General features: G+C 38.8%; 2 protein-coding genes across 4 annotated transcripts in view; one reads left to right on the forward strand and one right to left on the reverse strand.

The window, feature by feature from the left end:
* The window catches only part of BCO2 (beta-carotene oxygenase 2), a 97,242-nt gene that overhangs the window by 46,705 nt on the left and 24,305 nt on the right, over positions 1-26,232 (reverse strand). The gene's annotated exons all lie outside the window — the stretch shown is intronic.
* Positions 737-19,056, forward strand: IL18 (interleukin 18). 3 transcript variants are annotated; one of them, XM_006733297.3, is made up of 6 exons: positions 737-919; positions 10,014-10,100; positions 11,096-11,107; positions 15,290-15,424; positions 16,200-16,333; positions 18,812-19,056. In XM_006733297.3, exons 2-6 carry the CDS (start codon positions 10,022-10,024, stop codon positions 19,031-19,033), a joined length of 582 nt encoding a protein of 193 aa, XP_006733360.1. In that variant the 5' UTR covers positions 737-919; positions 10,014-10,021; the 3' UTR covers positions 19,034-19,056. The 3 variants fall into 3 exon arrangements, with proteins under 3 accessions (XP_006733360.1, XP_030883987.1, XP_081655640.1); XM_031028127.2 differs by lacking the exon at positions 11,096-11,107; XM_081799514.1 differs by lacking the exons at positions 737-919; positions 10,014-10,100; positions 11,096-11,107 and adding an exon at positions 11,943-12,021.

The following is a 26,232-nucleotide window of genomic DNA, read 5'->3' on the forward strand; positions in this document are numbered from 1 at the left end:
TCAAGGCTGTAATATTTTACTCTGCTTTTTTAAAGTTACATTTTAGGTGCTATTATTACATTATAGGGGTTATTCTAATAGGGCCGATTATTCAGCACTGCAGGATAAGGAAGAAGTTTTGTGCTGAAGTGTGAATAGAAAGTCTCAAAACAGAGAGAGATTAATGTGAGAAAAGATGCTTCTAATTGACCAAGCAGGTGCTTTTTTAAAAGGGCTTGGCGGGGGGTGCACCTGGGTGGCTTAGTCCGTTAAGCATCTGACTCTTGGTTTCAGCTCTGGTCATGATCTCATGGGTCATGAGATCGAGCCCCCCACCCACCCACCCGTTGGGCTCCCTGCTCAGTGGGGAGTCTGCTTGAGATCCTCTCCCTCCATCCGCACCCTCCCCATGCTCTCTCTCTCTCTAAAATAAGTAAGTCTAAAAAAAAAAAAAGAAAGAAAGAAAAGAATCTTTAAAAAAGGAGGGGAGCTAGGAAGTACAGTACTTCTGAAAGAGGCACAAGCTTTGGAAGGGCCAGAACTCCAACTTTTACAGAAGAAATTATTTCATTAAAATAGTGATTTTACATTAAAAGAAGTACCCATATTCTCTGGCATTACTTCAAGTTCTGTTGCCCTAGGAAAGAGCCCACATTTGAAAGCGAGTCCAAGGCGTGCCAGAACAGTCTCCTCCCTCCATCTGCTTCCTCCTTTCTCCCAGTCGCCTGGTCTCCACCCCCAGAGGCTTGGTCTCCTCCCCCAGATGGCTATTAGAACTGACGACCAGCTCGCTCTGTTTTCTGATGCTTTCTGCATTCCTAGCTGCGGGCTTCGGCTGCTGAAGGGACTGCCACCTTTTCCCATTTACACAGCCTCAGGAAAAGAAAGGGACCTCAAACTTTCCAGATCCCTTTCTCTCATAGGAAACTATCAAGCACAGGTAAGAAATATCATTCTTGTTTATTTGGAAGTAAGTAAGCTAGAAAAGCGTTTGAGAGCAATTTCAGTCTTCTGACACCACTATGATGGGCAGACAGTTACAATGTATGGAACATAGCAAAGTCTGAGTGGAAACTTTTTCTCTTTTAACCAACATTGGAGTGTATCACTTTTGAGCAAATGTTCTCAAACTGTTTGGCCTTGTGACCTCTTTCCATTCCTAAAAATCACTAAAGCCTCTGAAAAAGTTTTGTTTCTCTAGGTTATTTACTGTATTGCTGTCATTTACTGTATTAGAAATTAAAACTGAGACATTTTTAAAATAGCGACCTTTATTTTAAAATAACAGTAAGCACATCATGGGTTAGCATAAATAGCATTTTTAATTATAGATAACTATACATTTTTAAAAATCTACTCTGCAGAGTGACATTGTTTTTCATTTTTACAAATCTCTTTAATATCTGGCTTAATAGAGACAGCTGCATTTCTATCTGCTTCTGCATTCACTCTATGTGATATCACACAGAATGTAGCCTCTGGTAAACTGTACTCTATACTCGTGAGAGAATGAGAATGAAAAAGACAAATTATATCTTGGAATTATTATGAAAATAGCTTTGACCTCATGAACCCCTTGAGAATCGCTGCTTTAAAACAATAAAGTAGGGGCACCTGGGTGGCTCAGTCAGTTAAGCGTCTGCCTTTGGCTCAGGTCATGATCTCGGGGTTCTGGGATCCAGTCCCACATCGGGTTCCCTGCTCAGGAGGGGGGCTCCCTACTCAACTGGGAGTCTGCTTTTCCATCTCCCTCTGCCCCTTCTCCTTGCTCGTCCTTTCTCTCTCAAATAAATAAATAAAATCATAAAGTAAAATAAAATAAAATAAAACGATAAAATAAGTAAGCTCCTCTTCAAAGGGAATCTCCACTCTGAATCCATGATTCTAAAAGCAAACAAAAAATTTTGCCAAAGATTGATAATCTTGATGGAATCTGCATCAACACCCTTAGCCGGGCTACAGTTGTACAAAATTATAGCATTCCCCAGGAGAATTTTATTTCATAAAAGAAGGAAAGGACTGAATAAACATCTCTATTTTGAAGTATGAATAACAAAAATTAGGACCCCCCCCTTAAACTCCTCTTTTCTTTTTGCCTACATCCAGCTATTTCGAGTTCTATTAAATCTTCCTCCACAACATCTTTTTTAACCTGACTTGTTCATAATATCCCTACATGAATATTATGAATTCTTATGTGAATTCCTACATGAATTCTTAGTAGTGTCATAGCCTATCCCTATTTTTTTCATAATGCACTTGCTCGCTCAGTAATCTGCATTCCTATGGCCTGCGAGATTAAATTCACATTCTTCGGGGGTGCCTGGCTGGCTCAGTCAGAAGAGCATGCAACCCTTGATCTGGGGGTCTTGAGTTTGAGCCCCACATTGGGTGTAGAGATTTCTAAGAAAAGTAAATAAACTTTAAGTAGGTAGATACATAAATAGATAGATAAATTCACATTCTTCTAGTGACTTCCAAAGCCCTCTCTAACCCCACCCTACCTTGAGTTCACTGCAGGACAACAGGATTGTGCCACTACAGTCCAAAAAATGGCTCCATTCAGTCCACCCTCCACCACAACATTGTTTTAATGGTCACATAAATGTTCTTCCATCTCCTTTTCCTCCATTCAAATCTTAAGCATTCCTTAAAGTTAAATTCAGTTCTCCTGGGGCACCTGGGTGGATCGGTTGGTTAAGCGACTGCCTTCGGCTCAGGTCATGAGCCTCGTGTCGGGCTCCCTGCTCCTCGGGGAGCCTGCTTCTCCCTCTCCTCTGCCTGCTGCTCCCCCTGCTTGTGCTCTCTGTCTCTCTCTGTCAAATAAATAAAATCTTTAAAAAAAATTCAGTTCTCATTTTCACACAAGGCCATTCCAACTACATCGGTTCCATTTTGGCTGTTTCCTTTGAGTCTGTATTTAGCCGTTGATTACATATACACCTTTTACCATTAACTACCTAAATTTGCCTAGGTCTTCTTCCATCCCACCTCTGCCATACCCACATGTATATATTCATAAAATGGCAACATTTTCTTTCTTCCTTTCCTTTTTTTTAATGGCAACATTTTCAAGAACAAAAGGATTTCTAGAACTGAATAGTTAGGTTTCGATCTTGCTGCTATCAAGATGACTGTGGGAGTGCCTGGGCGGTTCAGTTGGTTAAGCGTCTGCCTTTGGCTCACGTCTCGATGCCGGAGTCCTGCGATCAAGCCTGGCATTGGGCTCCCTGCTCAGCAGGGAGTCTGCTTCTCCCTCTACCCCTCACTCCGCTCATGCTCACTCTCTCTCTCTCAAAATAAATAAATAAAACCTTAAAAAAAAAAAAAGATGACTACATACATGATTTTAGGGAATTATGTAATATGCTTCCTCATTTCATCCCATGCCTACGCCACAGAATTGTAATTCCACAGCAAGGATAAAAATGATTGCTTTTCAAATTCAAGACACTTTTACTTTCAATCTAATTGTATGTTTTTAAACTCCTATGGCTTAACAATGCTGGCTATACAATAAATATTCAATCAATACATGTTGTGTTAGAATTACAAGAAAGTGGTTATGAGGATATTTGCCACATTATAAATGGTTCTCTCTTTGCAGCCTTACCTAGAATCTAGAATTACAGAATGCTGGAGCTGGTTAAGACCTGAAAAGTTAACCGTTTAACTTCCTCTTTGTTCAAATGAGGAAACTGAGACCCTCAATATTAAGTGACTTTTCCCAGGAAGATTGCAAAGCTTGTGACCTAATTTCCATCATGATTTTCTACCATTCACTAGCCTTTGGCTAGTTTCCAAGTCTTGTATAACTAAAACTGTTTTTGTTTCAAAGAACCAATTGCCACTGCATATTCCCAGGAGGATGGTTCTGAGGCGGTTTGTAACTTTAAAAGAAGAAAAACTCAATAATCTGAGAATTTTAGATGAAATAGTCAAAGCATCCTATCTAATGGGAACTATAATTTTCATAGACTAGAGTTAAGAAAGCAAAGGAACACGGATGATAAAGCAAAAGAGGAAAATTGAGGGGAGGAGTGAAAAGGGGCACAACACTTACAATCGTAGATGTATTGATATCTAACAAAAAGAGTGGTAAGAAAATAAACACTCACATGAAATAAAAAAGAAACCACTAGAGAAAAAAATGAAAGAGGGAGAATATTGGAGAAACTCTATTTTTTAAAATATGTTTCAGGCGTGCCTGCGTGGCTCAGTCGTTAAGCATCTGCCTTCAGCTCAGGTTATGATCCCAGGGTCCTGGGATCGAGCCCCGCATCGGGCTCCCTGCTCAGCGGGGAGCCTGCTTCTCCCTCTCCCACTCCCCCCCACTTGTGTTCCTGCTCTCGCTATCTCTCTCTGTCAAATAAACAAATAAAATCTTTAAAAAATAAATTAATTAAATAAAATATGTTTCAGGGGCACCTGGGTGGCTCCATGGGTTAAGCATCTGACTCTTCCTTTTGGCTCAGGTCATGATCTCAGGGTTGTGAGATCCAGCCCCCCCATAGGGTTCCACGCTCAGCATGGGGTCTGCTTGGGATTCTCTCCCTTCCCTCTCCCTCCCCCTCTGTTCCTCTCCCCACGCGCTCTCTCTCCCAATCTCTCTCTCTCAAATAAATAAATAAATAAATAAATAAATAAATAAATAAAATCTTAAAAAATAAATGAAATGTGTTTCAGATTTTCCTCATTTTCCTTCTCCTCATTGGCTTTCAGATGGAGTGAAGGTTTTAAGACAGAAAAAATTCTACCAGTCCCTTTATACACTGTTGTCATGGCAACACAGTTTATTATCACAAACGTTTATTCATTTAACATTTATTGAACTCCTGCTGTATATAAGCTTCTTTCCAGGTGTTGAAGATTCAAGAAAAAAACGACAATTCATCGTAAAGAAACTCAGATGGAAGCCGGGCAGACCTATTTGTAATCAAAATAATCTTATTCAGCATAGTAAGAGCTATTTGAGAAGCATAAATAGGGGCAGGTAGAGGGGGCCACTGAGGAGAGAATGATTAGGTAGGAACAGAGGAGTCACGGAGGCTTCCCTAGAGAAAATGTTGAGTGAGGACTTAAAAGATGAAGAATGAAGGGCTTGGCAGGCAACAAAAGCAGGGAAGTTACGGCCTGACAGGAGAAATGATACTGGCAACAATATGTAGCCCGGGAGAGTCTGGAAGCAAGAAAACCAAGTCAAGGGTATTAAAATAGAAGATACCGGAAGTGATGAGGGCTGAATTTAAAACAGTGCTGGTGGGTAGTCAGTATGGCTAAAATTAACAAGTCAGGAAACAACAGATGTTGGCGAGGATGCAGAAAAAGGGGAACCCTCTTACACTGCTGGTGGGAATGCAAACTGGTACAGTCATTCTGGAGAACAGTATGGAGGTTCCTCAAGTTAAAAATAGAGCTACCCTATGACCCAGCAATTGCACTACTGGGTATTTACCCCAAAGATACAAATGTAGTGATCCGAAGGGGTACGTGCACCCCAGTGTTTATAGCAGCCATGTCCACAATAGCCAAACTGTGGAAAGAGCCAAGATGTCCACTGACAGATGAATGGAGAAAGAAGATGTGGTATATATACAGTGGAATATTACTCAGCCATAAAAAAAAAAAATGAAATCTTACCATTTGCAATGACATGGATGGAACTAGAGGGTATTATGCTAAGCGAAACAAGTCAATCAGAGAAAGACAATTATCATATGATTTTATTCATATGTAGAATTTAAGAAACAAAACAGGATCACAGGGGAAGGAAGGAAAAATAAAATAAGACGAAATCAGAGAGGGAGACAATCCTTAAGAGACTTAACTCTAGGAAACAAACTAAGGGTTGCTGGGTGGGGGGATGGGATAACTGGGTGATGGACATTAAAGAGGGCACGTGATGTAATGAGCACTGGGTGTTATATGCAACTGATGAATCACTAAACTCTACTTCTGAAACTAATAATACACTATATGTTAATTAATTGAATTTAAATTTTTAAAAAAGAACTGGATTAGTCAGTAAAATTAATTATTTAATTAATTTTACAAAACAGTACTGGTGGAGACGGAGAGAAGATACCAAATTCTAGAGACATTTCTGAGTTATAATCTACAGTATTTATGAGACAGTTTAGATAAAGGAATTGAGGACTCCTAGGTTTCTGTTTGGAACAAGTTACTTGGGCATGTTTTGGAAAGTAATTCATTAGTATATCCTGCAGGTGGACTGTGGGTCTGGAGCCAGAAACTGAAATTTGCAAGTTATATACCACCCCCCAACCTAACTACCACCCTCTCTCTACACTTTATGGCCGAACTCCCTAAAAGAATAGTTTGTATTTGCTGTCTTACCTGCCCCCCCATCCTGCCCCACCCCATGCTGCCCTAGATTTTTGTCAGTGTGCCTCTACTCCCTCCACATTCCCCAAACTCTTCTATTCCCTAACTTCCTAACTGCCAAATTCAATGAACAAGTTTGAGCTTGTGGGCTCTGCAGCTTCGATCTTGCCTTCTGTGACACTTCTCTCTGAGATTTGCAAAATTGAATGCATTTTCCACTCAAGCCTGTCATTCTCTTTTTTCTTAGTTATAATGAGGTAACCACTCAACAAATTGCCCAAGCCAGCAGCTTTGAAGTCACCTGCAGTTCCTCCTTCTTCCATTTGATCTACAACCAATCAGCTAAAAACTCCTGCTGTTAAGTCTCCTTTCATCCCCATAGCCACCACCTTAGTTTACATCTTCATCAACTGTTACCTTAACTGTTAAAACTGCTTCTGAGGTTGTTTTCTGGCCTCTGTCCAGTCTTGCTCATAGAATCCATTCTCTACACTGCTGCCAGGGCGAGCTTTTTAAAACATAAATTTGACCATGTCTTCCTCCTACTTAAAGAAAGTCAGTATTTTTTCAGAAAAACAGTTCAAACTCTTTAGCCTACTTAAGCAAGGCCTTTATAATCTGACTCTCCTTTGGAGCTTTTGTCAAATTGAACTACATTGCAAATTGCATTTTATGTGAATTGAACTAGGCATAATCAACCCATGTAATATAAATAATACTCTCACTTTATAGGCAAAATGAAAATATGTGAAGTCCTCCAAGTTAGCTTATCTAGAATGACATAATTTCAAAGCTGGTAGGCTAAGTGAGTTGTGAACCGTTAACACTCTTGACACATTTAAGTTTCTCTTATACCTGACAAAATTAGCTACTTCCACGTTGATATTAAGTAAGCTAGGCTATCCTTTAAATACCTCAGAAGTTCTTGAGATGTACAGGTTATTGTGATGCTATTTTTTAAATGTTCACTACTCTCATAATTTTAAATGTTTTTATATCTGATAGCAATGCTATCAAAGTGCTGAGGGATATTGTTACTGCTTGTGCTGAGAAGCACCTCCAAATAAATAAGTTGGAAAAACAGTCAGATGCAAGAAAACAAGGGTAAAAGGGCCAAAGTACCACCATGACAGAATGTGTGGAGAAAGCACTATGCAAAGCATTATTTATAATGCTGAGAAAGTTGAAACAAAGAAAGAAAGCAAGAATACACTTTGGTTGTTGTAGATTTGTGTACTCCAAGGATATCTCTTTACATACTTTTCTATTTATTCCCAAGGAAAAGTTAATCTTGAACTTTGTGAGATCTTCAGAAATGCTTTCTTCCTGTAAAATGGGGCTGCATTTGCATTAACTACAGTAATAGGCTCCAAACAAGCCATGTTCTCTCAGAATTCCCTGCTTCTTGGCTTTTGCTCACATTTTCCCTCTTTGTGGAAAGCTCTTCTCCTGGCTTTGAAAATGCCTGTCTCTCTTACAAGCCAGCACAATTATCAGTTCCTCTAAGAGGTCTTCCTCAGCACTGCCAGGCAGACAGAGGATCTCCTAAATCCAGCTCTTACAGCATTCATTATACCATTCTGTAATTGTTTATGTATTTGTCTTTCACCAGACTCTGAGTAATTGGAGGGTAGGTATTATGTTTTGTCAGCTTTCTAGCTCCATTACTGATACACAGTACATACTCAATAATTAACTGATGAATGATTTCAAATGTTGTGTAATATTATTATTTTTAAGGTAACAGTGTCCTCTGAATCCATTCACTCATTGACTAAATACTCACTGTAGTAAACATAAGTAATTTCATCCAATTCCTGCACATACTACTTAGTACTTCTCAGGTAAATTATTTTCCAAAAATATGAGTGCATTACATAATATTAAAGTTTGTAGAGAAGACCACCCTAGCTATTATTTCATATGCTTGTATATTATATATCTGTATAAATTTGATAACTATTCACATTTGTATGTGTATAAGGAACTGAATCTAGATTAAACTGTTAAATAGCCACCAACTGACAAGTGTCTTGGGTTAACTTAATTTGGATTAAGTTTTTTAACTGAGTTTTAATTTCCTGCTTCCTCTACCATATATATCTGGCCTCAGCAGACTATGCCAGAAAAATATTTGAGTCAGTTCTCTACCTAGGAGCTTGGACTTAAATACCCCTATATATACTAATGACAAGTGTGACCCAAGCACCTGCCTTAGAGCCCCAACCATAACTACCCTCAGGAGCCCAAGGTACCGCTGAACTCTGGAGTAGAGCCTCTTAATCATTTCTGTGTCATGGATCCTAATGGACAATCTAGTGAAGTTTATGGACCCCTTCTCAAAATAATGTTTTTACATGTATACCATTAAATCTATTATATCAAAATGGGGTTATCAAAAAAATTAACAAATTTTGATGTAGTATATGCGTGCTTCTTTATTAACACATAAATCACAAAATCTACGGGTATGACCAGTAACTTCTGTATATTTCAAAGTAGTAAGGAATTTAAACCCTATTTCAAGATCTTGGGGTGCCTGGGTGGCTCAGTCGTTAAGCGTCTGCCTTCCGCTCAGGTCATGATCCCAGGGTCCCGGCATCGAGCCCCTCATCGGGCTCCCTGCTCGGCGGGAAGCCTGCTCCTCCCTCTCCCACTCCCCTTGCTTGTATTCCCTCTCTTGCTGTGTTTCTCTGTCAAATAAATAAATAAATAAAATCTTTTTTAAAAATAAATAAACCCTATTTCAAGATCTCAAGATAACACAATAGGAAATCTGTATTTTTATTAGTGACATTACAGGTACTGCTAATAATACGTTTGTTTCCTACACCATAATGGAAGGAACTGCTAAATTTCAGTTAGAAGTTCATGAAAATAAATATGTCTTTTTTTTCCCATCACAAACTTCCCAGATAGAGAATCCCGCTTCATAGACAAAGATCTGGAAGGATACACGCTATATTGGAGTGGGATGGAGTAGGGTGGGGCAGAGGAGAAGAACAAAAATAAGTTTTAACATTTTCAAATCCTATATTATTATTTGTTGTTGTTTTTTACAGAAACACTGTATATTTATGTATTACTTGTGTAAAAAGCATACTATAACCCAAACTCCAGATCTAAAGCTACTGCTGCATAGGGAGAGAGGGCCTCCAGATGCCAAACCCTTCAGCCTCCTCCCACCACTACCCTCACCACCCGGCCTTCACTGCCAAGTGGAAACACCATTTTTATCATTGTCTCACTTCTAGCACTTTGACAATGAACTCACAAACCTTCAATCTCCCATGCACATGAACCCATTGGTTGAAAGACAGAGATAGAGCCCATTCATAGTTAAACGACAGGCATTCTATATTTATATTGATAATACGTTTCCCCCAAGATACTAAGACAATATTTCAGTTCATTAGTGGATGACTTATCCACCCTTTATAACTCGGTTTTATGAGAAGATGCTTTCTAGATTCCAAATATCTGATGGTTTGTAAGAGAACATCTGAACATGTGTATTCATAAGCTGAAGACCCAAGCATTTATTAAATGTCTAAAGTGTTCATCGGCATATTGGGTGATACACTGACTTCTGAATTTGGAGTAGTACAAGGCAGTAAGTAGTAAAAGATTCTTTTTGTATAAATGGAACAACCACTACCTTTTCACAGATGATGATTTGCTTTCATTAGGAATAAAGATGGCTGCTAACCCAGGAAAAGACAATTGCATCAACTTTGTGGAAATGAAATTTATTGACAATATGCTTTACTTTAAAGGTAAGCCTAAAGCAATAGACCAAATAAGGGTTCAGATAAATATATGCAGCTAGAAAAGATGTTGTGAAGTGAACTATTAAGTGCCTCTTTTTTGTCACCAAATTCCACTGTAATACTAATGACACTATTCTCTGGGGAGAATAGAAATTAACCATAATATGTCCAATATCCTAGCACCTCGTCCCACCACATGTCCCGGCTCTTTAGTTAACAGTAGCCAACTCATAAGGTGGCTTCAGGTGCACATCATGAAAATCCCACAAAATTGGGTACATTCAGGGAATATAATTTCCCAAAACAAACTGGTAAATCATATAAGAAATACCTTACATCTAGAGTTCTGTGAGTGAGTTATACCATTTCATGTAAAAATATTTGACAAATAAAAACAGATTCTAATGATTAATCTTCGATGGGCAGTTTGGCTTCACTTGAAAGGCTGGCTTCATTTGACAGCTTCATAGAAAGCCCCTAGGTGGGGTGCCTGGGTGGCTCAGTCATTAGGCATCTGCCTTCGGCTCAGATCATGGTCCCAGGGTCCTGGGATCGAGCCCCTCATCGGGCTCCCTGCCTGCCTCTCCCTCTCCCACTCCCCCTGCTTGTGTTCTCTCTCTGTGTCAAATAAATAAATAAAAAATCTAAAAAAGAAAAGAAAAGAAAGTCTCTAGGTGACTTTCCATTTAAACAATAAACTTAAGAGTAAATCTATCATTTTATAAAGTTTCCTTTTAACTGAAAATTCAAATTTATCAACCCGGGATATAGGTTTTTTATCTCATTTACCTGTGAACACACTAAGTCTAATGAGCTTCATTTTATGGGACCTTTGGGATGATTATATAATATTTCTGATGGAGGCCCACAAAAGCTATCACTGGTGAGATAGTGGTTAAATATTGGGGAGTGACAGGAGAGTAATGAAATGGTAGGGTAAAAGATATTCTGAATTGAAATATAGAATTCAACATATTTTGTTTCTCTTTTTTCCCCTTTAGCTGAAAATGATGGTAAAGTATAAATTTATTTCTCTTTCTTTGTAAAATAAGTAACTACTTTAGTAAGCATCTCTCAGACACGTCCATATCACCACTCTTAGCTGAGAGAAGCTAGTACCAGTATATTTGAGAAGTGAATCTTCCCACAAAGGAATGTGGACTCGATAGCATAAAGGTGACCCTAAGAGATACAGAGAAGAACCTCTAGCAAAATATGCTTCTCTCTACACCTTAGGAAATTCTCCAGCTCTTAGAATCTACAAAGTAGATTATCTGTTATACAGATCCTGACATTAGCAGGAAGTTATGGATTCTCTGGAGGAAAAAGGGAGTAAAGCATGAGAACTGTCCAAAATCAAGAGAATCCTCCTTCTTCAACCCCCTCTCTCAGAAATGCTTTGGGAAGAAGCCCGGGAGGCTCCCAGGGGATAGGGAATTCTGGAAATAGAGGAGATGGGGAAGGGGAGAGCAAGCGGAACTATGAGGCTGAGTCATTGAGTCTTATTAAGATGTGGATGCACCCAGTCCTTGGCCTGGCATTCAGGTAGGATCATACCCAAGTCTGGCCTGTAATCCTCTAACAGGCCCCCAGATTATGAAAGGCCATTAGTTTCTCATACTTTTCCTTAAAAATATCACTTTTCCCATTCTTAAGGTGATCCTTACTGGACTAGAAATAGAAGATAGCAACTTTTTTGAAAAAATACTATTTTTTCATGTTTCTTTTATCCCCCCAGCTTTATTGAGATATAAATGACATATAACTCCTCATGCTTCTTAAAGACTGTCCTACTCTCCATTTATTTAATTCAGTACATATTGGCATCTGTATCCCAGGTGCTATGTTAAACAGTAGGATACAATGGTGAACAAAACATGGCTCTTACAGGAAGAAGCAGGCACATCAGGAAGGCAAATGGACTATGGTATGTCAAGTGTTAACAAAGGCACAGGATGCTATGGGAGCACATGGAAGGGGCCCCTAATTCAGTCCAGTAGATTCTGGGAGGGCACTTTGAAGGAGGGACAGATTTGAAGAGTGAATAGGAGTTAGCCAAGAGAAAGTATTCTAGGCAGGGAGAAGACCACATGCAAAGGCCAAGATATGAAAGAAAGCATGGCACCTATGGGGAATTAAAAGTAACTCAGAATGGGAGTAGGAGAATGGTGTGAGAAGAATGATAAATAGGGCGCAGATAAAGAAGGTTCTCTTATTCCAAGATAGGGAATTTGGATCTTATCTTTGGGATAATGGGGACTCATTAAGCACAATTTATATGATCTGGAATACAGAGTAGTTTGCTATAACAAAGTGATCCAAAAATATAGTAACTGAATAAGATAGAAAATGTTTCTGTCAAACACAAGACCAAGTAGGTAGTTCAGCATTAGCATGGCTAGATACTGCCTGATGATGTTGGGATCTCAAGCTTCTTCTCTCTTGTTATTCCAGCATCCCTAAGCTGTTGAACTCATTCACATACTTGAAAAGCATTACCACACTTCCTGGGTCCATATCCCAGCTAGCAAGAAAGGGTTCAAAGTAAGAGGAAGACAGCCCCATTTCTTTTAGAGGCTCCACTTGGAAGTCATACACATCAACTGCATTCATTCCATCCATTAGAATTTAGTCATGTGGCCACACCAACTTCGAGGAAATCTGAAAATATGATCTTTATTCTGTGTAGCCATGCGCCTCATTAAAATTCAGAGATAAATGATCATCTCTCTGAATTTTAACTTAATTAAAATTGAATTATAATTCCTTCTGACTTCAGTGTAAAGAACTGATGTGTGACAGAAGGGGGGGATGCCAATTAAGAGGCTATTATTGCAGTCCCTGTAAGAAATGACGGTGACACGGATTAAGGTAGGCACAGTGGGTGCCAATGAAGAGCTGTGGAGGGATTTTAGAAATATTTGGAAGAATCAACAGGACATGATTGGGGCTGGATTTAGAATGAGATGGAGAGAAAGACAGAAGAGATAATGGCTACATTTTTTCACTTAGGCAATTTGTAGGAAACACAAGAGGAAGAGCAGGGTAAAGAGGTATGCAGAGCAAAGAGGAAGACATAAATTTAGTTTTGGTTCTTATCTGTGGGACATCGTAGTGGAAATGTCCAGTAGACCCTTGGACATATAGTTCAGAGCTCGGGATGAAAATTTGGGCTGGTTATATAGATGTAGGAGGCTTATGTATAGAAATGGCATCTGAAGCTACAGGAATAAAAAGACAAATCAGAGGAAATGTGTAAAGGGAGAAAGTAAGAGTCAGTGACTAAACTCTGAGGAAATACCTACATTTAAAGGATGCAGTAGAAAAAGAAGCTAATAAAGAACAGAGCAGAGTAACCAAAGAGGAAGGAGAAAAACCAAGAGAATGTCACGGAATCCCAGGAGAGCCTTTCAAGCTGGAGGTAAAAGGTAGCCTGTTGGATTTTGCAGCCTTGAACACCAAGGGCTGGAAAGCTCTATTACATTTAGCAACAGGGAATTTGGTGACCTCAGTGAAAGCAGTTTAATGGAGAAATGGAGGCAGAGGGGAGAAATGGGTGGCTCCATGGGTTAAGTGTCTGCCTTCGGCTCAGGTCATGATCCCAGGGTCCTGGGATAGAGCCCCGGGTCGGGCTCGATCCCAGGGTCCTGGGATGGAGCCCCGGGTCGGGCTCCCTGCTCAGCCAGGAGTCTCCCTCTCCCTTTCCATCTGCCTCTCCCCCAGCTCATGCTCTCTCTCACTCTCTATCAAATAAATAAATAAAATCTTAAAAAAAAAAAGAAAAAAGAAAAAGAAATGGAGGCAAATGCAGACTGCAATTAGTAGAAGAGTGAATGGTAAGGAAGTGATACAGACAATTCTTGCCAGAAGCATGGTTATTAAAAGGAAGAGAGAAACAAGGCCAGCTACAAAGTGGAATATGGTTGATAGAGAAATTTTAAATCTCCAAGTGAAAAGAGCTTTATGTTTTTCTTATAAAAATAATGTTTATTGTAAATAATTTTAGGCAATTAAGCTAAGAACAATAAGAAAAATAAAAGCATGAAAATAACCCAGAAATAATCATTGCTATCATTTTGATGCAATATTCCTATACATCTTTCAGTATATGTTATACTATACCTAAGATTCTTTTTCTAGTTTAAATTCACATGCATATCTTTCCATGGCAATGAATAATTACAGTTATATTCAATCTGTGATCTTCCATAGTAAGGGCCTATCAAAATGTTTTTGATCAATCCCCAATTGATGGCATTTGAGTTGTTTCCAGTTTGTTGCTATTATTAACAATGCTCCTATAAGCATTTGTGTAGTGAAATATTTACAAATTTGCCTGATTGTTTCTTTAGAATAAGATCCAGGAATAGAACGGCTGGTTGATAGAAGAGAGGGGATGATTGGTAAATCCAGGTTTCAGTAGAAGATACATACGGAGCACAGATGGGGTTAGCTGTGGACACCAAAAGGGGCAACTTTTCCACATTTCCTCTTGGGACAAGAGGCATAGAGGAAATAGCAGGGGGTGCCACAGTTACATTTCTAAGTGGAGTGACAGGAAATCATTTGCTGAAAGCGAAAGCAGAGGTGACAATGTAGAGATCCTTAGGAGACAGGAGAAGGTTTGGAATTGCAGCTCTGGACTACGGAAGAATACTGAAGTGTAACAGAAAGGAAGTATTGACAATCGGTGAATTTGTGATGGCACCAACTTGTACATATGTATAATTATTCACCAGCAAGACTCGGCAGCCAGGTTTGGGGGTTTTGTAGTAGGCAGACAAATAAATTCGGGATTTAAGATTCTGGCAAAAAGGTGGATAAAATGATGAGCCGTGAGGTCCAGGCTGCATAGAGAAGAAAGGGAGGACAGGAAGAGGTTAGACGGAGAAAATGTAAGAGGCAGGAGGCTCTGAAGTAGAGGAAAAGCTTAAGAAAGTAAACGGATGGGAGACAGTGGTTGGAAAATAGGATATTTGAATATAATACTGTAGAGGAAAAGTAGTTCTGGGTGATAACAAGAACTGGCTGTGCTCTTGGAAGTGGGTTAAAAAACACCGTGCAATGTTGCCCTAGCTGCTTATGTACCAGAAGATTATGATTAGTAGCTATTGAAAACTGAAATATATAGTATGCTTATTTGTAAATTTAGAGGGAAAAATGTATTTTTAAATGAAATTTAATGTGCATTGTAGACAACCTGGAAACAGATTACTTTGGCAAGCTTGAACCTAAAATCTCAATCATACGAAATTTGAACGACCAAGTTCTCTTCGTTAACCAGGAAAATCAACCCGTGTTTGAGGATATGCCTGATTCTGACTGTACAGGTATTATTTTTTTAATATATATTTGTAACATAAAAGTGACAAGCTGCTACTTCTTCTCATTCCATTTAACTACCTCTGTTTTTCTGTGATAGACCTAATCCTCAGATGAAAAGTCCTAGGAGTAGTAACAACTTCACTCACAAGAAACTTGATAGGGTATCCCACATTTTTTTAGCTGGGGTGAAAAATTGATGCAATAAAGACATTGCCTACATGTGGGTCACCAATCCCTTCACTGTAATTGCATTAACTATATAGGATCTCAAATGGATCCTTGATACCTGCTGCTCATAGCTGAAATTGCTGATGGCGTTTTCGAAACTCAAAATTAAAAATAAATACACAAGCATTTCAAGTAAGTCTGTCTTACCCCAGAAATTTAGAGTGCCTTATAAAGTGAATCAGTTTACTGTGCCTTCCAAGGTTTGAATTCCAAATCAGAGTTGAGGCAGAGTTGAAACAGTGAAGTGCACTTTTGAAAAAAAACTAAATTTTTACCTTAACAGATATTTTAAATGTTCTATTTAGCATTTAGAAGTTAAAAACAATCTTTTAATGAACTCAGAGTATCTGTAAAACACTCAAAAAGTTGAAGCATTTGTGTTATAATACATATTGTGAGTGTGTTTTAAAGAATGTGAGGGCACCTATTTAACAGGCTGAATCTCAGAGTAATGATAATGGGTCTATTAAGGATTATCCTTAGGCTAATTTCCATAAATACTGATTTGCAAAACTTCTAACTAGTGTTCTCTTTTATTAATGTTTGTTTCAGATAACGCACCCCATACCGTATTTATCATATATATGTATAAAGATAGCCTCACTAGAGGTCTGGCAGTAACCATCTCTGTGAAGTGTAGGAGAATGTCTACTCTCTCCTGTAAGAACAAAACTATTTCCTTTAAGGTAAGACTGACTTGTTTTAGTCATATTTTTGTGCAAAATTTAAAAACCCAAATATCCTCAGTCCTAGCTTTTATCTAGAACAAAAATAGCAAGAAGCAGAGAAGCCTTAATATGGATAGTTACTAAAAATTGTCAGACTCTCTAACTTATTGCAATGACATCATGGTTTTTCTGAGCCTGTTGTAGGGAGGAACGGGCACAAGACTTGTTTCAGAACCCGAGTCTTCTGAATAATCAACCTGTAGATAAAGTAAGAACATAGAGTACAGACATGAATTATCATGTATATTAAAGAATGGCATGTGAATTTCTAGAATGAGTCCTGCCATACAGAATGAAGTTAAATATCCTTCTGTAAGCCTTCTACTTTGTAAATTATGATATTTTAATCCTTAATTATTTTGTTCCTGCTTCTTAGCCTAAGTCTTGGCTACATCCTTCAGCTTTCAATTGATATATGTTATTTTCTTATTTATTTTTTTAAATAAATAAATTTTAATATGGGGCTTGAACTCACAACCCTGAGATCAAGACTCAAGCTGAGATCAAGAGTCAGACGCTTAAACGACTGAGCCACCCAGGTGCCCCCATTTATGTAGTTATTTTTAAGTTCTCTCAGACTTACTTGGGAGAGGACCAAACTAACAGATGTTAGGTCAAGCTTACCTTCCCCTGGGTTCAGATTCAACCCCTCCTGATGTAAAGAATACCTTAGGCCCTTGGAGCACTCAAGTTTTGCCAGGTAGGGCTTTCCAAGTTGAGGGTTTCCCAAGGTCACTGGGATTGTTTCCACATCTATTTGTTGTGCATATTCCCTATGAGGACTGTCAATAGTTAACACTAAAGCCAAGGAGAGCTACTGCCCCAAGATTTCCTTGCCTCTGTTCTGAAACAGGACACTGAACTAGTTAGAGATCACTTATTCTACCTATCCACACCTCCACTTTCAACTATAACTTTCCACACTAGGTTTGAAGTAAAAAGTTTATCTCGCTCTAGTATTTCTAGAGCTTTTGAAGTTTTAGCTAAGGATGACTTATCACTTATACATTAGACTTTAGCTTAGTCGCAAATTGGCTCCCCCGGCTTGAGTCTCCCTAAATTCTGGTATATTGTAGACAGCTGCAGATGAGCTGGGGTGAACTAGTTTATACTCTCATCATTTCAGGACTCTTCACTTGTTGATAAAGGACAAAGGTCAAGAGTTAGGACTATAAATTCCACAAGTGTTTGAGAAGTTTGGAGGTACCCCCCACCCAAGTTCTTTCAGGCATCTTGGGAGGATGCTGGAATGCTATTTTGTGTCTGGAGGTCTCTCCATCAGTCCTTAGACAGGATCATGGTAATCTTTGCTACCGGGGGTCAAAATTAAGCTCAAAAAAAAAAAAAAAAAAGTCTGCTGGCTCTGGGATTAACATGGAAAGAACCTCAGGTGGTCTTTACATTTTCTAGTCCATCCTGAAAAGTAGGTATGATGCAATAATAGGAAAAGTGCAGGCAGTACAGTCAGTTGGGTGACCAACAGTTTCCTGTGGTCTAGCTATCCTTGAGAAAACCCTATGCTGGGGCTGAAGGATATAGGAATCAGCATTTGGTTCAGAGCAGAGCCCAGCCAATTTCAGGATAGAAATTCAGAACTACTACGGGACTAGAGTGCTTGACAGAGAAAAAGTGCTGTCTAAGCCAATAAGCAGGGCTACACTGGAACCCAGGACATAGCCGTAGGACAAGCAGTGGGTCTATTTACAGCACGTTTCAGTCCCAGGCTCTGCTCAAGGAAGAAAGAAGCTGAGATGCCTGCCACTTTCTGCCTCTCTCACATTTGGCTCAGAAACAAGAGCTAGCCTTTGCCTAGCCTAGCTCATCAATGTCTTTAGCTGTGAATGGTTGAAGAAGACAGGAACTGACCTTAGCACAAACACGTGGTCTCTGCTGGAACTCTACTTCGTCTTGACCAGATATGGACTCCAATTGGGGGAGAGGAGAAAAGGAAGCTATCCGATGGGTAAATTGGGAGAAACTACAGGCCTAAACCTGAACGTGCATTCAACGGTGGGAAAAGCCAGAGTAAACAGGGAGAATAGATTAGGAATTAAGAGGGAGAGGATTCATCAGTCTTACACAATTCACAGGGTTTTAGAGGTGAGGGGGTGGGGGGATGCGTTAGCCGGGTGATGGGTATTAAAGAGGCACGTACTGCATGGAGCACTGGGTGTTATACGCAAACAATGAATCATGGAACACTACATCAAAAAGTAATGATGTAATGTATGGTGATTAACATAACATAATAAAATAAAATTAAAAAAAAAAGAGGGAGAGGAGATCAGTATTCTTATATTAAAAGGTTTGTTTGTTTAACTCTTGAGAATAAAAACTTCTTTAGTTCTGTGCAGTAATATACTTCAAAATAAACCACACATATTCAAATTGTTCATGTCCTTAAAAAATTAAATAATCTTTTTTTTCTCTCTCTAGGAAATGTGTCCTCCCGATAGTATCAACGATGAAGGAAATGACATCATATTCTTTCAGAGAAGTGTTCCAGGACATGACGATAAGATACAATTTGAGTCTTCATTGTACAAAGGATACTTTCTAGCTTGTAAAGAAGAGAAAGATCTTTTCAAACTCATTTTGAAAGAAAAAGATGAAAGCGGTGATAAATCCATTTTGTTCACTGTTCAAAACAAAAGCTAGATATTAAAATTGCACAGTTTGAATTTTCTGAGTTTTTGTCTTTCAGAAAGGTTGTAAGACTTTGAGCCTATAATTGTAGTAATGAAATAAAATGACTAATGGTCTCAAAGGATACCATTAAGAAATGAATAAGAAGGGGCACCTGGGTAGCTCAGTCAGTTGAGTGTCCAACTCTTGATTTCGGTTCAGGTCATGATCTCATGGTTGTGGGATCAAGCCCCGCCTGCATCCGGCTCCACGCTCAGCATGGAGTCTGCTTGAGATTCTTTCCCTCTGCCTCTGCCCCTCCCCCTGCTCACTCTCTCCCTCCCTTTCTCTCTCTCTTAAATAAGTAAAATCTTTAAAAAAAAAATGAATAAGAAGGTTTCACAAATTGAATTGACTCCTCCTTATCCAGGTTAATAAAATATTTGTATAACATTAAAAGAATGCATAGTTTCAAAACACATTCTACATTGATAGTTGCAACATAGATTATACTCACTAGAACTGCTTTCAGTCTTTTGGGTTAGTGGTCCTAATGATAAAAGATACTCATAGTTGACCTTTCTAATTTTTTAAGAATATCATTAAAACCAACAAGATTTTGTAGAGACCACTTCACTTGACTAATTTCTGCATTTCTTCCAAAGTCAGATTGATCCTGAATCCAGGATTATACACTCTGATCAAATGGCATTCAACCCAGGAATGTAAAGATCGTTTAATATTATAAAATGAACTAATGTAATATACCATATTAATAGAATAAAGGAGGGGCACCTGGGTGGCTCAGTCAGTTAAGTGTCTGCCTTCAGCTCAGGTCATGATCCCGGGGTCCTGGGACTGAACCCCACATCAGGCTCTATGCTCAGTGAGGAGCCTGCTTTTTCCTCTCCCTTTGCCGCTCCCCCTGCTTGTGTTCTCAGAGATCTCTCTCTCATTCTGTCAAATGAATAAATAAAATCTTTTTAAAAAATAGAATAAAGGATAAAAACCACACAATCATCTCAATAGATGCAGAAAAAGCATTTCACAAAATCCAATTCATAAAAAAAAATTCTCAATAAACTTGAAAGAGAAGATAACTTCTTCAATGTGAAAAAGGACATCTATGAGGGACACCTGGATGGCTCAGTCATTTAAGTGTCTCCTTCAGCTCAGGTCATGATCCCAGGACCCTGGGATTGAGCCCCACGTTGGGCTCCCTGCTCACCAGGGAGCCTACTTCTCCTTCGTCCCCTTGCTCGTGCTCTATCTCTCTCTCTCTCAAATAAATAAATTAAATCTTTAAAAAAAAAAAGGACATCTATGAAAAACCTACAGCTGACATCATACTTTTTTTAAATTTATTTTTTAAATTCCTATATAATTAACATACAGTGTTATATTAGTTTCAGGCGTACAATATAGTGATTCAACAATTCCATATATTACTAAGTGCTCTTCACAGTAAGTGTATTTGTTATCCCCATCACCTATTTCACCCATCCCCCCACCCACCTTCCTTTGGTAACCACCAGTTTGTTCTCTGTATTTAAGAGTCTGGATTTTTTTGTCTCTTTATTCTGTGTTCGTTTGTTTTGTTTCTTAAATTACACATATGAGTGAAATCATATGGTATTTGTCTTTTACTGACTTATTTCACTTAGCATTATACCCTCTAGATCCATCCATGTTGCAAATGACAAGATTTCATTCTTTTTATGGCTGAGTAATATTCCATTAAGTATATATACTACATCTTATTTATCCATTCATGTATCACTGGACACTTGGGTTGCTTCCATGATTGGGATATTGTAAAGAATACTACAACAAACACAGGGGTGCATATCTCTTTTTGAATTAGTGCTAACCTCATAGTTAATGGTGAAAAAATAATGCAAGAATGTCAGCGCTTACAACTTCCATTCAACATCATACTGGAGGTTCTAGCCTGTACAATCACAAGAAAAAGAAAGAAAAGGAAGAAGTAAAACCATTCTTATTTGCACACAACATGATTCCGTACCTGGAAGATCTTAAGGAATAGACACAAATGCACAAAAACCCCTATTAAAATTAGCAAGCAAGTTGAGCAAGGCTGCAGAATACAAGATTAATATATGAAAATAAATTGTATTTCTACATATGAGAATGAACAATCTGAAAATAAAAATAAGAAAACAATTCCACTCACAGTATTAAGAAGAATAAAATACTTATGAATAAATTTAGCAAAAGAAGTGCAAGACTCGTACACTGAAAATTCCAAAACAATGCTGAGGGAAATTAAATATGATTTAAATAAATGGAGAAACATTCCATGTTCAATGATTGAAACACTCAATATTGTTAAGATGGCAGTTCCCCTGATATTGATCTATAGATTCAACTCAATGTCCATCAGATTTCCAGCAGGCCTTTTTTTGCAGAAATTTTGACAAGCTATATCTAAAATGTATATGGAAATTCAAAAGACACAGAATAGCCAAAAAATTGTGAAAAAAACCAAAGTTGGGCGTTTTCATTTCCTAATCTTAAAATTTAAATAAGCTACAGTTATGAGAACAGTTTGATACTGGGGAGCCTGTGTGGCTCAGTCATTAAGCGTCTGCCTTCGGCTCAGGTCATGGTCCCAGGGTCCTGGGATCGAGCACCGCATCGGGCTCCCTGCTCAGCGGGAAGCCTGCTTCTCCCTCCCCCATTCCCCCTGCTTGTGTTCCCTCTCTCACTGTGTCTCTCTCTGTCAAATAAATAAATAAAATCTTTAAAAAAAAACCCATAGTTTGATACTAACATAAGGATAAACATAGATCAATAGAACAGATTTGGGAATTCACAAATAAACTTTTACATTTATGACCAATTGATTTTTGACAAAGGCAGATTGATAGAAAAAGAGTCTTCAACAAATGGTGCTGGGACAACTGGATATCCACATGCAAAAAGATGAATGTAGACCTTTACCTCATACTATATACAAAAATTAACTCAAAATGGAACAAAGACATCAGTGTAAACTAAAGCCGGGGTGCCTAGCTGGCTCAGTCGATAGAACATGCAACTCTTGATCTCAGGGTCATGAGTTCAAGCACCATGTTGGGCACAGAGATTACTTTTTTTTTTTAAGATTTTATTTATTTATTTGAGAGAGAGAGCATGAGTGTGGGGAGGGGCAGAGGGAGAGGGAGAAACAGACTCTATCCCAGGACCCTGGGGTCATGACCGGAGCCAAAGGCAGACCCTTAACTAACTGAGCCACCCAAGCACCCCCAGAAATTACAAAAAAAAAAAGAGAGAGAGAGAGAAAGAAAGAAAGAAAGCTAAAGCTATAAACTTTGGGTTTATGTCAAGACCTTGGGTTATACAAAGATTTTTTAGACACAATCCAAGAAGCATGATCCATTAAAAAAATAGTAAATTGGACTTAATCAAAATTCAAAATTTGGGAGTGAAACTGGGTGAAGGATAATGGGACTGCTCTGCACTATCTTTGCAACTTCTGTGAACTTTAAATTATTTCAAAATTTAAAATAAAAATTAAAAACTTGCACTCAAAAGACATCATTAAGAAAATGAAAAGATGAGCCACAAAATGGGAAAAAAATTTGTAAATCACACATATGGCAAAAACTTATAGCCAGAATATACAAAGAACTCTTACAACTTAATGAGAAGACATTCCAATTTTTTTTTTAATTTTTTTAAAGATTTATTTATTTATTTGACAGAGAGAGAGAGAGAGTGAGAGCAAGAACACAAGCAGGGGGAGTGGGAGAGGAAGAAGCAGGCTTCCCGCTGAGCAGGGAGCCTGATGTGGGACTCGATCCCAGGACCCTGGGATCATGACCCAAGCCAAAGGCAGACGCTTAACAGCTGAGCCACCCAGGCGCCCAACAATCCAATTTTTAAATGGGCAAAATATTTGAATAGATATTTCTCCAAAGATGTACAAAGGCTCATAACACATGAAAGATGCTTAATATCATTAGTCATTAGGGAAATGCACATTAAAACCACAATGAGAAACCACTTCCTGTCCACTAGGATGGCTACGGTCAGAAAGTGTCAAGTGTCAGCAAGGATGTGAAGAAACAGGAATTTTCATACACTGTTGATGGGAATATGAAGTAGTACAGTCACTTCGAAAAACAGTTTTGCAGTTTCTTTAAAAGTTAAATATAGATTTTTTCATTGACCCAGAAATTCCTTTCCTACATATCTACTCTAGAGAAACAAATCATGTTCACACAAAGATATGTATATTAACATTCATGGCACCATTATTCATAATAGTCAAAAGTGGGAAAAGCCCAGGTGTCCATCAATTGGTGAAGCAATAAACAAAATGTGGTATATCCATAATGGAATACCAACACTAATAAAAATTTATGAATGAAGTTTAAAACACTATGAATGAAGTTTAAAAACACTATGCTAAATAAAAGAAGCCAAACACAAAAGATTATATGATTCTATTTACATGAAATGTCCAGAAAAGGCAAATCCATAGTGACAGGAAAGTAAATTCATATTTGCTTTAAGGTTAAGGGTGGAAATGGGGATCAACTGTCAACAGATATGAAGGATCTCATTAGAGAGAAGAAAATGTTCTAAAACTGGATATGGCGATAGTTGCACATGTTGGGGAGGAAAAAAATTTACTCTATCCTTCAAGTTTCTTCTAGACAGTCTAAGAATTAAACTGACATGAGATAGTGTGACGCCTGGGTGCTCAGTCAGTTTGCTGGGCCATTCAGAAACAATGGGACATAGAGAGGAATTTTAACAGACTGCTAAATTCCTTCCTGTGTACCACCCCTAGTTCATATTATACTGTAGTTATCCATGGCCATAGGTCCCTTCCTGGAGCAGGTCCTCCACCTAAATTCTTTTTAGACAATTGGAGGAAAGTCAAAGTTTCTTCTTGAGTCTTTTGGGCCTTGACTGTTTTCAGCTTAAAATAATCTGCATGCCAAAGTGGTACATTTTGGGGTGACCTGCCCTTGGTCCCTATCCAACTTGCTAAATCTAAATCTAAAACTAAAAATCATTGATTTTTGTATACTTAAAATGGGTGAATTTATGGTATGTAAATTATAACCTCAACAAAGTTATTTTTTTAAGAGGAAAAAGTCAGTTTGATCAAATTTTTATATTAACTTAATATTGTTTTTTCCTTACTATAAAATTAAGACTTATTCATTACAGAAATTTTAGAAAATATTAAGGAACAAAAAGAAAAAAAATTTAAAGCACCCATCCTTCCATCTTCAGAAAACCATTGACATTGTAGCATAGATCCTTACAGTTTTTCTTTCTATAGGAATGCAAGCTGAAAAAAAAAAACCCCAAAAAACAAAAACAAAAAAACCTTACCCCTTGCCCTGGACAGAATCTAGTCAACTTTTACAACAATCCTTTCAAAGATGCAGCTGAAATGTTAGACATGCAAAAGTAGAGTGTGTGCTGAGTCTGGAAGTAAGGAATGAAAAGAGCTGAGGGAAAGTACAAAGAGACCCCTAGCTTGAGTCCCACCTCCCCCACCAAAACAAAACAAAACAAAACAAGAAACAGAGGCTGAAACAAGGACTCCAGTGCAGGTAGTTTATTTGAGAGGTGGTCCCTAGGAGCAGGAGTGAGAAAGGGAATGTGCAAAATTCATGTAAGGTATGTTGTCCCTGTGGGCCTGATTTGTCCAGAACCTCCTGAGCAGCTTACAGAATGTCCCCCAAATTATTCCAATAGAGGAAGGGAAGCAGGGGCATTTCCCCACCAGCTCCTGACACGCACTAGTTGAAGGTTGCCCCTGGGGATGTTAACACCCACACTTCTGAGCTGTGCTTGGCTGGGCAGATTTACCTGCAGCAGAAAGTGGAAAGACCCACAGTATACTCAAGGCAAAATTGATAGTATGAGCTGGCATGGAAACGTCTGTTGCAATTATTGCTGAAATCAGAAGTGGGATGAAGAAATGTGATTCGGGGCACAGGCTGGATCAAAGCACCATGGAAAGAAGGTAGAGCTCAAATAGTAGAAATCACCAGAGGCCTTTTAAAAACAGAGAAATAGAATTCCCTTTTTTGTTGAATCTAAGATGCCACTGATTCTAAAATGCACCATTATTTTATGTGCCATTATGAAAGAAAAGACCCTGCCAATTAAATTATGACATGCCTTCAGTTGTAAGGCACATTCTTATTTCAGAGATATTAAAATGTGAAAAGTTGCACATTTTAGGATTGACAAATTACAGACACAATTTAACACTATTTGCATTATCCTAATGTAAATGCTTCCATCTCCATGTACCTTTAATAGAGTCTGCTAAATACAGAACACTTTGTGCAGCCCCTTTTTGTGGAAATTAGGGGGAATTGCTGAATTTCACATCTGAATCAGTGTGAACAGAAGAATGACAAGCTTTGGATATCAAGATAAGCACCGCTGGAGGAAGCAGGAGCTTAGAACAAAAGGGGGACCCTGAGTTTCAGGAATCTGAAGAGACTTTGAGAGTGCTGAGGGAGCAGAAGGCTAGCTGAGGACAAAGCACAAGCTGACACCCTGCAACCTCTGCACACACACACACACACACACACACACACACTCCTCCTGGGTGGGATAAGCATGAAATGACATTCTTCCAGGAGGCTCCCAACAGTCTTAATGCTTTACTAGAGGGAAAAACAACCTTAACGTGACAATGGCAAGACCTCCAGTATCTTGTAGGTCCTCTTTAGCGTATGAAAGTTCTTTTGAAAACCTCCCTTTTCCTTACCTCCCCCAACTCCCAACTATTTAACCAGCCACCCCTCACAAGCCCAGGACAGCAGCTTTTTCTGCCCATGGATTCTGTCCCCGTGCTTTAATAAAACCACCATTTGGCACCAAAGATGTCTCAAGAATTCTTTCTTGGCTGTCGGCTCTGGACCTCAGCCCACCAAACCTCACCTATATTCCAAAACTTCATCAAGAGCAACACTGGATTTTCCTCAATTCATTGAATGGGAGTTTGAGCCAATCTTAACCAGATCTTAATAGACAGGGAGAGTACTTTTTAAAAAAAAAAATACAGGGGCGCCTGGGTGGCTCAGTCGTTAAGCGTCTGCCTTCGGCTCAGGTCATGATCCCAGGGTCCTGGGATCGAGCCCCGCATCGGGCTCCCTGCTCGGCGGGAAGCCTGCTTCTCCCTCTCCCACTCCCCCTGCTTGTGTTCCCTCTCTCGCTGTGTCTCT

Source organism: Leptonychotes weddellii, chromosome 11, assembly GCF_054177405.1.
Source record: "Leptonychotes weddellii isolate Sample4059 chromosome 11, ASM5417740v2, whole genome shotgun sequence".
Classification (NCBI taxonomy): domain Eukaryota; kingdom Metazoa; phylum Chordata; class Mammalia; order Carnivora; family Phocidae; genus Leptonychotes; species Leptonychotes weddellii.